The sequence below is a fragment of the Mastomys coucha genome, chromosome X, assembly GCF_008632895.1.
Source record: "Mastomys coucha isolate ucsf_1 chromosome X, UCSF_Mcou_1, whole genome shotgun sequence".
Taxonomy (NCBI): domain Eukaryota; kingdom Metazoa; phylum Chordata; class Mammalia; order Rodentia; family Muridae; genus Mastomys; species Mastomys coucha.
Genome location: NC_045030.1, coordinates 79,377,215 through 79,392,162, shown reverse-complemented (window position 1 = coordinate 79,392,162; position 14,948 = coordinate 79,377,215). Strand labels below are relative to the sequence as shown.

Below are 14,948 nucleotides of genomic sequence, written 5' to 3'. Positions count from 1 at the left end.
GAACCTCTCACCTGATCAATGAAGGGTCGGTGAGTAAAGGAACAAAAAGCCTAAGTAACAACCTCTTTACTTAATCCCCCACTGCTAAAAGCAGGTGTTAATCAAGAGAAGTCAGTGGCTTTTGGCCACAGAGTAGCGAATTAGAAAGGTAAATATTGCCAAAATTAAGCAATTTTTGTCCCTGTAATAACCCAAGCCACGCACCACTTGCCTCCCCCAGTCTACCCGGATGCTGGGCTGGTTCATGACAACAGTACCTAGTCAAGAGATACTATGCAATGTTCCTCCACTGAACAAGGACTGTTCACCTTTAGCCCAAAAGGATCTGGGATCTTTCTGCTCTTGTTTACTCTGCTTGACATTTTCCCACTGGAACAACAGACCTTTCCCTTCTGCTCAAGGGGACTTTGTACCCACCCATCTGATCCAAGACTGTCTCAGATCTTCACCCTTGTTCAAGTGAGCTTCAGAACTATTCCTCAAATCATGGGGGCCTTAGAGCTTTTCCCCTTCTATGTGCAGTGAATGACTTAGATTTGGGGCTTGGGGGTTTAAGTTTGTGCCACTTAACTGATATATGGATGCACAAATATGTCACCTCATACTCTTGCTACCACAGATGGGGCCAAGACCACCATAACCTCTCCACCACGATGGACTGTGCCTTCTCAAACTAAGAGCCAAAATAAATATAAGTTTTATCAGGTATCTTCACAGAAATAAGTGATCTACATTGTTCTCTCCTTCAGTTGTCAGCAGATGTTACAGATTTCAAGCAAGATGAAACAAACAAAAAGAAAAACACAGTCACTATGTTCTCTAATATCAAAATAGAGCAATTTATTCAAGACACTGAATATGATCTGTTGATTCTCTCTTGAAACAAATGAGCTACAACACACAAGGTGATTCTTTTTTTTTCTTCTCGAAGAGCGTGTGGGGTGAATGGGAGTGGGGAAGGGATAGAGGACAGAGGGGGAAGGGAGTTTTGATGGTGCTTAACAGAATGTGGAAAATGTTGAAAGAGGACCATGTCTGGCTGTACGTCTGACACAGACAATAAAAACTGCACAAGCCAGAATTCAAAACTTCAGTGAGTTGCAGAACAGACATTTATGCATTTGACAAGAAACAGAATGGAAAGGTATAACAAAGGTTTAAAAAGGGAAAAGCAACAAGGAACAAAGCAGATCCTTACATGTGACAAAGTGCACTTCACTTGGCTCCATGGTCTATTTCTTAGTCAGACAGAACAAAAAGTCAAGTCCTATGGTGTTGAGTGGGGTCAGAGAGTTGAACTTTGTAAGGTCCATCTGGCCCTTCGGTCCTCTACAGGCAGCATCCTGGATGTGCTGGGAATGGTATATGGTTACTTCAAACTCAAGGAAAAAATACCTGGAAAGGCTGCTATGTGACTACACTGCTTTCAAGGTTGAATTTGGTCACAAGACTAACCATTCCTCACAATGTTTTAGGAGTTATAAACAATGTTAGGTAACAGCATAATACATGGGCCACCCCTTGACCACAAAGATGATGCACCTGCCCTATGACAGCAGGCAAATGATGGCGTCCAAATGCTGGCCGCTCCAGAAACAGCTGCAGACTGAGCTGTCTTATGGGGATGAACTTCAGGGGTGTGGGCTGCATTCTTCTGCTTGGTCCTTGTGTGGCCAGCACTAAGTTCCTGTCCATGTTTAGCTGTAAGGCCAGGGAAATGAATGGTCTTTAGGTTTCTTCTTGTGTAGATTGAACCTTTTTGTCCTAGTCTCACAGCCATTGACTCCAAAATAATAATTCTTATGTGGCTTAGATTCATCTAGGGGGTGTAGCCTGGACACCCAGAGATTGTCTGATGAACCCCTTATGTGCCATCTACCCATTACCACCATATAGCAATGTGGAACTTGTCAAATGAAAGTCATACCTTTACAATAGGCTGGCATCTAACAGCTGATCTTCTGTAGAGATGAACAGAAACGTATTTGGGGAACAATGATAGGATTTATCTGGACTTCCAAAATTATATCCTAAAGCTAAAGCAGTCTCAGGGCAGGAAACTTCATATCCACTGACACAGAGACATCTGCTATGATTAAAATTTCCACAGAACTTGGGCTTTCTTTGTTAAGCATTTAGGTGGCAGAATCCAAACTCATCACTCAACTCAATACCACAACACTTAAGATTTTGAGGGTTCACATAATTTACATGTCAAAGTGGAGGCTAATACATGTTTTGGTGCTAACATTTGTCTGTTGTGTTGGGAGCACCTGACCCTCCTTGCTGGTTGATTTTTGGCTTCATATATGTATACTTTTCTCTAAGAAACACTTGCCTCAGCTGCAGACGGGACCCTACATACTGCCTCTTGCAGCCCCCTTCTGGTCTGTCCCCCATTACTAATTAAAGAAACAAGTCAGTGTCAAGATATGACAAGAAACGAACAAAGGCCACCTGATTCAATGATGGCAAACTTTACCAGGCATACTATGCCTCATTTTGTCTTTAAAAAATAGCCAAAATTTTTCTTTCCTATTATTTTCCCATTTTTTTAGAAAGCTTTGTCCTAATCTTCGGTAAGAGAAATTGGAAAGTGGGCAGAAATGATCAGTGACATTCTACCTGGGTCATAATTCTTTTGGACTGAAAGTCTCCCTTGAGACTCACTCTCTTCACAAGACTGAGTGACACTGAGGCCTTTGGATCAGTTTTGCAATATTCACCAAGCAAGCTCTTGATAAAAGTGCCCATCTGTAGCTACACTGTTGTGAGAAAGATGTAGCTGGCAAGTGCCATGAGCCACACTTGGTCAGGGTGGCTTCTTCACTGTGTTCCTATTGGCTACTGAAGTAAATGTGTACCAAACAGTTCAGCATTCTGCTTGATGCTTAACTAGTGGGCTCATTCTTCCCTACCAGCTGCCATGCCAAAACAATCCCCTTGTTCTTCCATAGGACGCTTCCCAATCCACGGCTTTCCTAACTGCCTTTCGTGAAGCTGAAGGGAAAGGGGTAATTAGACACCTCAGACTCTGCCAGTGTCTTCTTAGTCTTTTAAATATGAATTTCACAAAACTCTCTATGTCTGATGGCCATTTTAGGATTTTAAAGTCATTTTAACATAAAAATATTTTTTTCAAAAAATACTCCAGGTTCTTTCTCTTATAAGTAAGTCTTTTTTTTTTCTGTAAAAAGTCCCCATCCCTGCCTTCTTACATAAAGCACTTACTATGCTCTGAAAGTGCCTTTGGGACCTAATGTGAAGCAACTATGAGAAAGGGACAGAGTAAGCAATAGGTACGAGTGGGACGAGAGGGAAGGAGAGTGCTGTCCAACAAAGATCCACTGTGTACATGTGGCCATATCTATGCAGGATTTTGTTAGAAGTGAGACCACACCAGAGCAAGGACATCAGAGGAAGGGGTGGGCAACAACAAGGGAGGACAGAAGGAGTAAGCCAAAAACAGTTTTCATCTGAGGTGGGAGGCCCCCAGACCACAGAATTTTAGCAGATAGAAAAACCACCAAAGAAGGTTCTAGAAAATACAGCGTTGGGATTACAAAGTCACACATTTTCATTGGTACAAACTGGTCTTTTGGAAAGCAACTATAGTATCCAAATTGATAGGAGGGAAACACCATAAGGGGCAGGCTTTTCCTCCCTTTTGGTTTATCACAGCATTTTTCTTTTTCATTTTTTTAACCTTTTCTTTATTTTTTTGGCACAGCTTTGTGTTTCTCCTTCCCTGTTCAGTCATTAGAGCCTGTTCTAGATGGAAACCAACCATGCACCATGTAGCTGATGGCTTCATCCTTCCCCAGCTGAGCATTCTAGGTGGAAACCATATTCCTGTGATACAACCATGTGTATGACTTTGTATTTGTTTGTGTTTTAAACTTCTGGATGGAGATTAGGGGAGGGGGAAATAATCCTGTGGCCAGGGACAGGTGATTTCCAAGTAGACTCGAACAAGTCAAGTTCACACAGTTTGGAGCCCATCATAGGAAGGGTGCTGCAATCCCACACATTCACTGCTGCTCCATTAGAATGGTTTTGTTTTCTACATTTTGTGTTTACTTTCGGAGATCTAAAACACAGACCTGGAAAGAAAGATAGAGTGTCTATTAGTCTGAGTGATAACATCAAGTGCCTTCAAACATGTCCTGGCAGGGTTCAGCCTAGCCACCAATTTTATGCTTGTAAAATTTTAATAGAACAGAGTCAAGAAGAGAGGAAAACTCTATAAACAGGATAGTTTCTAAACATCAGAAGGACCAAACTCTAATAAAGACCAGACAAGGGAAATGCCAGACCAAGGACCATTCCCAGAAACTCAAGAGGTCATCAGTACTAGTCATAGACTGGATCATACTTGGTGGAGCAGATAACAAAAGATCTCAGGCCACACCAACCACTCAGTCCATTAGCCAGAACACAACCTCAAGTTCTGAGGCAAATTAAACTTTACATATGCTAGTGGACCACAATGAGATCCACAGAAACCAAGAGGCCTGTCTGAAAACTTTATCTTCTCATGACACTGCTTTTCTAGAACATGCACTTGGCAACAGAATAGGAACAAGTTTCTTAGTCTACATATTAACATTATTTGTGGCCAGATATTTCTTAGCAATAGTGAGCAGTCCAGAGCACTATAATAGGCTTAACAGGATCCCTGGACTCCATCAGTGAAATGTCAATGGCACCCTGCACCAAAGTAGTGACAACTAAATAGGACTCCAGATATCCCCTACATCCTGGCATTTACACATGTGTACATAGTCACTGCAGGTGACTGACTGAATCAAGTTCACTGACATTCAGGGACAAAGAGAAGGCTATTTTTAACCCAAACAGAAGCCTCCTTTATAACACATGCAAGCATGTGCATATGTAACGAGCAACTGTTATGTGGTAAAGTTCAGCAGGACCAAGAAGCCTCACAAGACCTTTGGAAGCACCTAGGGTTGGATCAGGGATTAGCTGCCGGACAACCCTTAACTCCTAGTAGACCAGAGGCACCACTTACAGAGCCATCAGATGCACTGGCACCCACTTTGTCTCCTCGAGCATTCCAGCACACCTCAAATATGCCACCTGTTCCTCGGTAGCTGTGGACGAGACTTCCACTCTGAAAAGCAAAACATTTATCATGGTAACTCAGATGAGCTTCCAAAAATGAGAGCAATAAAAGGGGGTACACTGTTCCTGCATAAACCTCTATTTGATTAAGAAGTTTTCAAGCATACTGAAGTTAAAGGAATTACCATAAACATCAATCTACTGCCACACACAGAACTGCCAATACATTTCAGTTAAAGCCAAGACAGGTTTCCATGAGAGGCACACTTGCCAGATATGGTCCTTAGACTAATGACCTCTTTGACCTTTTTCTTTCTTCCCACCCTTCAGTGCTGGATTTGAAATCTGGGGCACCAGGGTGTTAGACACAAGCTCTGCCACAAAGCCATATTCCTTGCTTTCCCCAGTGGCTCTGCCAGGCTTGTTCTTAAGCCGCTATGGTACTTAGGTACGAGTGCCCCTTACTAAGCTATCCTTTCTTGTCTCCTTCCTAGGGCTTGGATCAGCCTCCTGGGCTGAGGCCTTTGTACCTGCTCCAGTTGCTACCTAGTTCTGGCTCTGATTATCATCAAACTTCATCTTATTCTCCTGTCTCCTCCTCCCAGCACTAGAGTGAGCACGAAGGACCCCTCCCACTAGCAATTAGACAATTACACGCATTAGTGTGGCATGAAGTTAAAACTGAATTTTGGATATAGTTTATAAGAATGAACATACACATTTGTTCTGTGGTATTTGTTAGTGGTTGCTTTGGCATGCATCACAAGATGTAGGAAGCTTTGCTTTCTCTAGATTTGAATGTCTAAATGTCTTTATAAAACATGACATGAGAGGTCACTGTGATAGCTAATCTTGGTTGTCAACTTGATTATATCTGGGGTCAACTAAAACCCAAGCATTGGGACACAGTTGTAAAGCATTTTCTTGATTCGATCATTTGAACTGGGAAGACCCACCTTAAATCTAGGCCATACTTTCTAGTGGCAGCCTACATAAAAACACACAGAAGGAAGCTTTTGCTGTTGGCCTGCTTGCTTTCAGTCTCACCAGCAAGTTCATCTATCCTGTTGCTAAGACATGACCTGGCTGATAGGACTAGAGCCTATATTTTCAGGACTCTAATGTAGACTAAAGACCAGCTGAGTCACTCGGCTCTGTGGACTTTTAAACTACTGGATTCTTGGCCCTTCCTGTGTGATCAGACAGCCATTGTTTGACTAGCCAGACCATGTAAGCTATTCTAACAATCTTCATTTTGATACAGATTCATTCTATCTGTTGTATTCCTCTAAAGAACCTTGACTAATACAGTCTCTAAGCCCGTGTCTGCCAACTATTCATTACTTCTTACCCACAGTAGAAGTGTTCTTGCCATACATATATTTACTTGTTATAATATATATGTATGTATATATATATACACACACACACACATATATATACATATATATACCATTATCCAGCTATAGTAAGCATTAGCAAAGCATAATGAAAAATGCATTCTGATAAATATTAGTTTCTGTTTATGTAGAAAACAAAATGTAGTATACATTGTGACTATGAAGAACATCAGGCCAACAGTATTATATATGTTTATAACAAGGGGATTAAAACAGGTTCTTAAGATGTCTCAAAATAACTCACTGCTCCCTTCAATATGAACCTAGTAACTTTCAACTGTTTCAGCATCCTCTCAAAACACACACACACACACACACACACACACACACACACACACACACACACACACACACACTGTATAATAAGTCAAATTTCAATGAACCAGGCTTGCAATCCTAGCTACTCCAAAAACTGGGATAAGATTCCAAGTTTGAGGCCAACCCAGGCTGTACAGAATGAGTTCTAGGACCCTGGATTCAATCCTCAGTATTAAAAAAAAAAGAAAAGAAAAGAAAAGAGAAGGTGAGGGGGAGGGAAAAAAGAAACCCCACAAAAGTCTAACCAGTATTCCTATAATACTCACATTGTATTGTACTGAGTGTTGTGAATCACCTAGTAAAAATATCCTATACCATCTTATAGAAGTGAATTGGGCTCCATAGAAGCACCTGTATTTTCATCCTCTTGGCACCTTCAAGGTGTACTACTACTAGCAGAATGTATTCTCTCTATATGAGTAAGTCTTCCTACGTATGTTTCTACCTTCTGTTCTGTTTTGCTTTTTGTTAACACAGGCCAGGCTGGCTTCAACTCTTGATTCTCCTGCCTTTCCAGTGCTAGGATGACAGGATTCTATTGGTACACCCCAAGAAGAAATGAGAAAGGTGAATTACATGAAGGTGAAGCACTGGACCTTTCCTGAGGCCAAATTGACTCCTTACCTATTTTCAGTAGTGCAGCCAAACTATTTTTTCAACTGGAATGATAACCAAGGGCTGAAATGTAGGCTCAGGGCAGACTACCTCCAAGGCACTAGGTTCTATCCCCAGAACCAAAAAGAAATCAAAGAACTGCACAGTATAACACTTCCCCCACCCCCAGTCTACCACAGTTCTCATCCACTTCTACTCTTGATATTCAGAATTTGCTTATCCAAGTAAGGCTAGAGATTCCCAGAGTGGATATACTGACTCCAACCCCTCCCCTTTTCACTCCCTGCTGAAATGATAATCCAATACTCATAGATCCTGTATTAAACAAATGAGACATTTGCAAATGTGAAAACTCCAAGCCTTGTACTCCTTTGTGCTCCAAGTTGCTCCACAGTGACAGGGAGGAAGGTCAAGTTGGTTGTCCCACAGTGTCCCCCTGGAAAGGTTTTATGAAAGGCAACCCACAGGACCTTTTTCCACAAAGGGCAGCATTTCTAAAGTGACAGAAGTAGGTTATGTTTTTTCTTCAGCATGACATAGGTTAGGTGGTCCCTGCCAGGATAAGACAACTGAAGATAGTGGTTTCTCTAAGGGAGAATGCTCCAAAAATGCCAAGCTGAAAGTTCTGGCTTGAGGTCAGATGGAAAGACATACTCCAGGCTTATAAGTGGAGAAGACCCTATGTCATTGAGGTCCACAGAGCAGACCACACAGAACCTGCAATCTCCATGGAGAGGGTCTATTCACTCCCTGAGATAACTCCTTCCCCAGACCTCCTGACAGTCCAGGAACTGAGAACATGGCTTTCCGGAAGGACATACGTCTTTCAGGAAGGATTGAGTCAGAAGTCAAGACATTACCTGAGTATTCCAGATATGGACACACTTATCAAAGGATCCACTGGCCAAATACTTCCCGTCAGGACTGAACGCTACACTATAGACAGGCTCCTGATGCTTGGTCAGTGTGTGGATGCAAACACCTCGCTCCACATCCCACAGTCGAACCGTAGAGTCAAATGAAGCACTAGGAAGATGACAGAAAAAACAACCACTGAAATATGTTGGTTTTTCAAAATCTCTATGATGTATCTCATGTGAACCGTTTTTCCATTGTATTTGAAACATACTTGAATTTGTTTTAAGATAATATCCTATTGAGCCTTTTCTCACCAGAGAAAAGTAAAGCTGCCACCAGATGAAACCCAGAGCCTTGCACAAGCCAAGTTGGAGTTTTTCCATTTTGCCACTGTGCTCATTTCTTTCTCCAGTTTCCATATTTTATCACAAAATGCTTTTGTAGACCATTCAACCAACTTTTCTAAAACACTATCACTGTTTATACTTCCATTTGAATAACTAAGTCCACCCAGCCATGACTGGAGAGAAATAAAAACAAATTGAGTGAGATGCACTTACATATGAGAAATTCTAAACCTACACGTGCATGTACAATCACATGTGCATATGTAATGACATTGGCTAAGACTACAAAATTTAATTATTTTCAGAATTAAAAGAACAGCACATATCAAAGGGCTGTCATCACCTGGCTTTCTGTTTTTCCACAGTCTCACAAGGCTCAGTGTGTCTTTTTGTTCTTGAGAGTTAGAGGATAATGTATATCTATCTGTTCCTGGTATGTACTGTGTGATACCAGGACACCTATGTGTTAACACTCCATTATCGTAATGTAACTAGGTTTTTGGATAATTATTCAAAAAGGAGAGTTAAGACCTTGGGGTTCTTCTAGTTCAGCCACTCAATGTTTGGATTACTTTTGTGTGTGGTTTAGGCTCCTTTTCGTTTCAGTTTCTGGTGATGATGTGTATGCCAGGCAAGTGATCTCTTATTGAAGACAACCTTGGACTAAATAAACACTTTCCACAAAGCTGTTTTTCATTTCTAGAAAAGGCTACCCACTTTATTACTAGGTGCTTCTTTCCTCAGAAGAGAACTACCTACCCATTACTTCCTCTACAATCCACTAGAACAACACAGACCAAGCTCCCCACTGCTTCTTGGAAAACAAATATTCCTTTGGGGTCTGGTTTCATCTAGATTAAACAACCACAGTGCATGAATCCAAACTCCAAATATCCGTATCATGGTTTTAAGATCGTTCTGGCTTATGACTTTAGTGCATCAGTCTAAATGTTTTCATTAAACTACCAAGAGTAGGGGGCAGGGTGTCCTCGATGGTACTCTACATATTTGCACAGCATGCACAAAGCCATAGGTTCTATCCAGGCACTAAAATCCCAAAGTGACTTGTTTTGGATGAGATACCTCTGGCCCCTTGGTTCTGGCACTTGGCTGACTGGCATTTCCTATATTAATAGATTCAGGTTATCTTTGGCTGAGGCAGGGAATCTTTTATCTCTAGTCAAAATCTCTGTTCTTCAGCCCAGAATGGAGACTCAAGAACAAACTCTGAGCTCCAAGCTAAACTATTTTCCTTTCTTTGTCTTAAAAACTTTCATTAAGCCAGAACCCCCCCCCCCCCACACACACCTGTAGGTTCATGGTTTTATCAAACTGCAGATAAGAAACCATTAAGAAGGAAGGGAAAAAAAATGCATCTTAGGCAGGCCTATAATCCTACACTTGAGTGGAAGTAGAAGGTATATCTCTATACTAGCCTAATTTACATGACAAGTTCCAGGTCAGTCAGGGCTACATAATCAGACTCTGTCTCAAACCAAACCAACCCCCCCCCAAACACACACACACACACACACACACAAAACTGTACTGGACATGTACAGATCCTTTGCTTGGCATTGTTACCTAAACTATCTGTACAGCATTCTTATTGTATGGATATTATAGGCCATTTAGACATGATTTAAAGTAACAAGGGCAGGTATTAAGTGGTTGTAGGCAAACAAAATTAAGCAACTATGGACTTTGATACCCAAAAGGGTTCCTGGAACCATCTCTGGATATGAAGGGAGGAGATATACTTCCTCTTGCCTCCCTTCAAAGAGAACCACCATTTTTTTTTCAGTTTGGAAGAGCTTCAACACTGCTGTCTCTAGATTTGAGTGAGTCTTCCAGCTGAGTTATTCACTAGGCAGAGAACAAAGCTGCCCTCAGGAAGGATTCAGAGCTGGGAGGTTGCCCTGCTTTACCTTGCTAACATGATGTTGGAGTTTGGGTTGCTGGTGGCTGGTCCTGTGGGACTCCACTTGATGGTATATATCTCTTTGCTGTGAGCTTGGAGGTCATGGACACATGCATCCTGCTTCATACTCCAGATCTGGAAGAGGCATTGGTAACAGTGTGAGCTAGTATTGTGCCTCTAACTGAGAATGGCTCAGCTCCTTTCATTCTGTTGCAGCACTTTCATTCTGTGGAGCACTCCTTGGGTAGTAGATATGGGAGAGGCTCACAAGCCAGCAAGGAGTCCACCAGGCACATTAGCAGAGGCCATAAGGTCTTTCAGTAGAACTGTGGCCTCAATATGTCAAAATTTCATGGAAGAACAAAAGTTTAGAGACCAGGAAAGTCATGGAGAAAAGATAGTCCAAAGTAATGTTCCAGATGGTAAGGGTTGGAAGGGTTGTGTGCCTGTACAGGGCCTTGTCTAGGATTAGGCAATCCATCCCTTTAGATACCAACATTACCTTTAATGTCATGTCATCAGAGCAGGAGGCTAGCAACATTCCAGAAGGATCCCATTTGATAGCATTGACCTCATTCTGCAAGAGAGCACATAATTTCAGAAAGAAATCATAGCTTTTATTTAAGAAAGGCTAGCTCTACCAAGGGGCAGTAGCATGCTGCCAGTGCTGCAGTGCTGAGGGCCTACTGAGAGTTCACAGAATATCAAAGACTACATAAGAACCCACACATGATTATGCTCTCCTCACTTTGCTTTTCATTCATGAAAAACACTGCCATATATTATTACAAAGGAGCAGCCACACTCTCATCCATACTTCCTTAGGGAAAAAAATTCCTTATTAAGGAAGCCAAATGAATAATTTGCATACAATAAACAGAGCTAGTCAAATCAGTTACTATTTATTGCTGCTTAAGACAGTGTCTCATGTAGCATAGGCAAGCCAGGAGCTCTTTATGCACCCCAGGATGGCCTGGAACTATTCTGTTAGACTCGAGTATTATAAGCTATTTTAAAAAGTAGACTTTGATCATCTCTTTCCTATGTGCTTTTAATATAACAGTTTCTCTTCATTCTGTTGATATACTTGTACCTTGTTGGATGAGGTAAAGATAAAGGTTTAGATAGAAAAATAGCAGAGACAGATAGAAGGTAAAACCATTCAAAGGCAAAAAGACATACACAAGCAATTCATATGTGCAGGGAAACTACATCAGGAGCTATAGTTAGGAAAAGGCATTGAAAAATAAAATCCATCTTCTTGTGGATCTGTGCTGAGTGGCAGTTTCCTCTGAAATTAAAAGCTTCCATTTTGAAGGGAAACGTTTTAAGGCAGGATATTTTCAGGGAGTTGTGAGATGAATACTATAGAGAAGCTCATTAAAACAGGAAGTGAGCAACTCAAAAAACAAACAAACAAACAAACAAAACCAAAAAAACAAAAACAAAAAAAACCCAAAAACTTCAGAAAGTCCCTAAAACTGACCAGATTCACTAATCCTCCAACTCCTACCACAAATGTGTGTATAAGCAGAAAAGACTGTTAAGTCACTCTCAGACAAGCACAGCTGCCTGGAAGAAGTAGAGGCCAGCTGAACTTTCTAGAAGAAACAAAGATAAGACAAGCTACCTAACCAACTGGACCACACAGAAAAGGGCCCACGTGTATGCAGTATGCTCTAGGTTTCCAGCTTTTATGAGCTGTCATCCATGGTGGGGTGAGATTTGGTGATTCAGCGCTCTTTGAGTCATTTTTACTTCTGTAAGTAACCCCTCACCCAAATTCCTATAAGTAAGCCCAAACTTAATGATTCATCAAGCTGGTTGGGGGAGGGGGGCATACAACAAGGAAACCGCCAGGTTTTCTTGCTTTCTGAGTACTAGAGACTCCAAGACTGGAGGAGAAAGGCTTCAGGTGGGAAAAGGAGAAGGGGATGTGTTTATATAAAGAATTACCTGCAGCTCTGCCATATTGGCAGGGATAGCATGCAGAGCAAGGGTAGAGGGAAGGATAGAGGAGCAGATGGAAGGATAGAAGGGCTTCCTCAGAGGAGTCTTGAGAATACTACTGCTATTAACTGCCTCCACTATCAAGCCAGCTGTATTGGCCTAACAACTTCACACACCAGATTATATTCTAAATATTTCACACTTATCAATGTTGTGGCTAATCCCACTTGTAAGGACACCAAGTTTTGCAAAGTATGAAACTGGAAAAAGCTGGGAATCCAAGGAGCAGGTTCTCTGTGATCAAAAGGAGACAAAGGTCATGATCACAGAGCATAGAAGGGGTGTGTGTGTGTGTGTGTGTGTGTGTGTGTGTGTGTGTGTATGCCTATCTGTGAGCTCAAGTATAAGGGAGATAGTGTATATGTTTCCAACTATAGATGTAGAGAAAACTCACAGGCAGACTTCTCCATGACCTATCTATCCCCAGCTGACCCATCACAATTCCCCATGGAGACACAAATTCCTTCCTGGGAGCAGAATTTTCTCTTGCCATCTTTCTGCATCTCAACCAAACTTCCAGAGAAGCAACCAGAACCTACACACAGGTCTCAGGATGCAGCATGTTCACAGCCATGTAGGTAGACCTCTGCTCAGAGCAATCAGTATTGGTGAGACCCATTTATGGAACCAGGAGGCAGGCTATGAGAGAGGTAAAGTCTAAGCAGGAACAAGAGAAATCAGACTTAAAACATATGCCCCTATTAAAAGCTGGGAAACAGACTGGGGTTAGAAAAGAAACAGGTTCAGGACAGAACAAAGAGAGGGTTAGCTGGTAGCTACTCTGACATATTCCCAGAACCACTGACCACAGCTGGGTTAATTCTACCACCAGGACAGTCACAGAAGTCATAAGGTGCTGCTGAACAAGTAGTCTCTGATGTAAAGTTAATTTTTAATGCTGGCACTGAAATGATACACACCACACTCTCACAATCCCCAAGCCTGAGCATCAGAACTGCTACTTACAGTATGTCCTTGGAAGGTTTTGACTGGGCGATCACATCCAAGTCTGCACACATGAATGCACATGTCTGTGCTGCATGAGGCAAAAGTAGTGTTGTTCTGCCAGTCCACATCAAGGGCAGGTGCTGCAAAGCAGGAGGAAAGAGAGGAAGGACATTTGCTTGATTGATTAACTGAATATAGAGCTCGGTGATGCAGACAAAAGCATCCCCAGGAGTCTAGTGACCATGAATACCACTCCTAGTGTAAATCAGCTATATTGACACCATGAAAACCATCCTTCAAAGACCTTAAAGACTCTCTCCTTCCAATTTGTAAGATGCTCCTGGAGACTGCCACCTTTCTATGAAATGAAAAAGCCCTCAAGGATAGGCCCTAGTTATGGATAAAGGGGAGGTACCAGTTATTTTTTGCTAGGCCACCTATTTTCTTACTTCCAATACTATATTTCACAGTTGTCCAAAGTCCCAATGTGTTGACACTTCTCTGCTCTTAGACAGTATCACACAAGCTTAAATAAGTAAAAAAAAAAAAAAAAAAAAACTTGGGTCCACCTCTACATAACCACAACAGTAAACCTACCTGAATGAAAAGGAAACTGTTGTTTTGCTTCTCCTGTGTGAGCGTCCCAAATTATTGTTGTCTGTATTCCGCAAACAGAGGGAAAGTTATTCTTCTTAAAGAACAATTATCTAGAATGTCTTGTATCAGAAAAGACAACTAGCCCCCTTTCCTTCTAAAAATTAATTTAACAACATATTTTATGCCTATATATAGCTGAACTTGTATCATTTATACATGCAATAGTGTAAAATATACATATAACATGTCACTTCTATATTTCTGATCTAAGTCCATGTACACTGTGCATTTCACACTCAGTAATATGGATGCCACATTAATGAGAGCAACTGGTACACAGCAGCCTTCACTAATACATGTGGGAAACCTACCAAAATTCCCCCTTAGCTCCCAAACCCAGCAAACCATTAAGTAACAGGTAAGAAGGCACATCTGCTTGCCCTTTGGATATTGTTCCAAAAGAAGTGCTATAGAAATGAGCATTCCTAACAATCCCCTGTCACTCTATGAACTGGGAGAGCAGGTGGAACAGCCCAAAAATCCAAAGTATGGATTGAAAAAAATTCAAACTGTAAGTCAGCTCCATGAGTTTCTGTGAAGTTTGCCCTGTATCAGGTCTCAGAGAATTCTGCCATCTACAGTGGGAAGCAGTGGTTTATCAGGTGAGAAAAGGTGGAGCTAGGGGAGGAAAAAACAGTCTGTGACTAAAAATTGCTCAATGGATAAAAGTCAACCCAGAAACATCCACAACCGAATACTTTTTATAAACCTCTTTCCATCACAGGACTGAAAGCACATTCTGCATGAAGGTCTACAGATGTAAATGTATGAGGTGATTCCTTGTTCAAA

General features: G+C 41.6%; 1 protein-coding gene across 1 annotated transcript in view; it reads right to left on the bottom strand.

Annotated features, from left to right (window-relative positions):
* Nucleotides 1–818: 818 nt before the first annotated feature.
* The window catches only part of LOC116086553 (F-box-like/WD repeat-containing protein TBL1X), a 166,882-nt gene continuing 152,752 nt past the window's right edge, over nucleotides 819–14,948 (bottom strand). The window contains exons 10-16 of the mRNA XM_031364762.1: nucleotides 14,100–14,160; nucleotides 13,521–13,642; nucleotides 11,047–11,121; nucleotides 10,552–10,679; nucleotides 8,279–8,444; nucleotides 5,033–5,134; nucleotides 819–4,103 (exon numbers count right to left, since the gene is read on the bottom strand). Of these exons, the coding sequence (XP_031220622.1) occupies nucleotides 4,077–4,103; nucleotides 5,033–5,134; nucleotides 8,279–8,444; nucleotides 10,552–10,679; nucleotides 11,047–11,121; nucleotides 13,521–13,642; nucleotides 14,100–14,160 (681 nt within the window). The 3' untranslated portion in view covers nucleotides 819–4,076. The remainder of the gene's footprint in view (nucleotides 4,104–5,032; nucleotides 5,135–8,278; nucleotides 8,445–10,551; nucleotides 10,680–11,046; nucleotides 11,122–13,520; nucleotides 13,643–14,099; nucleotides 14,161–14,948) is intronic.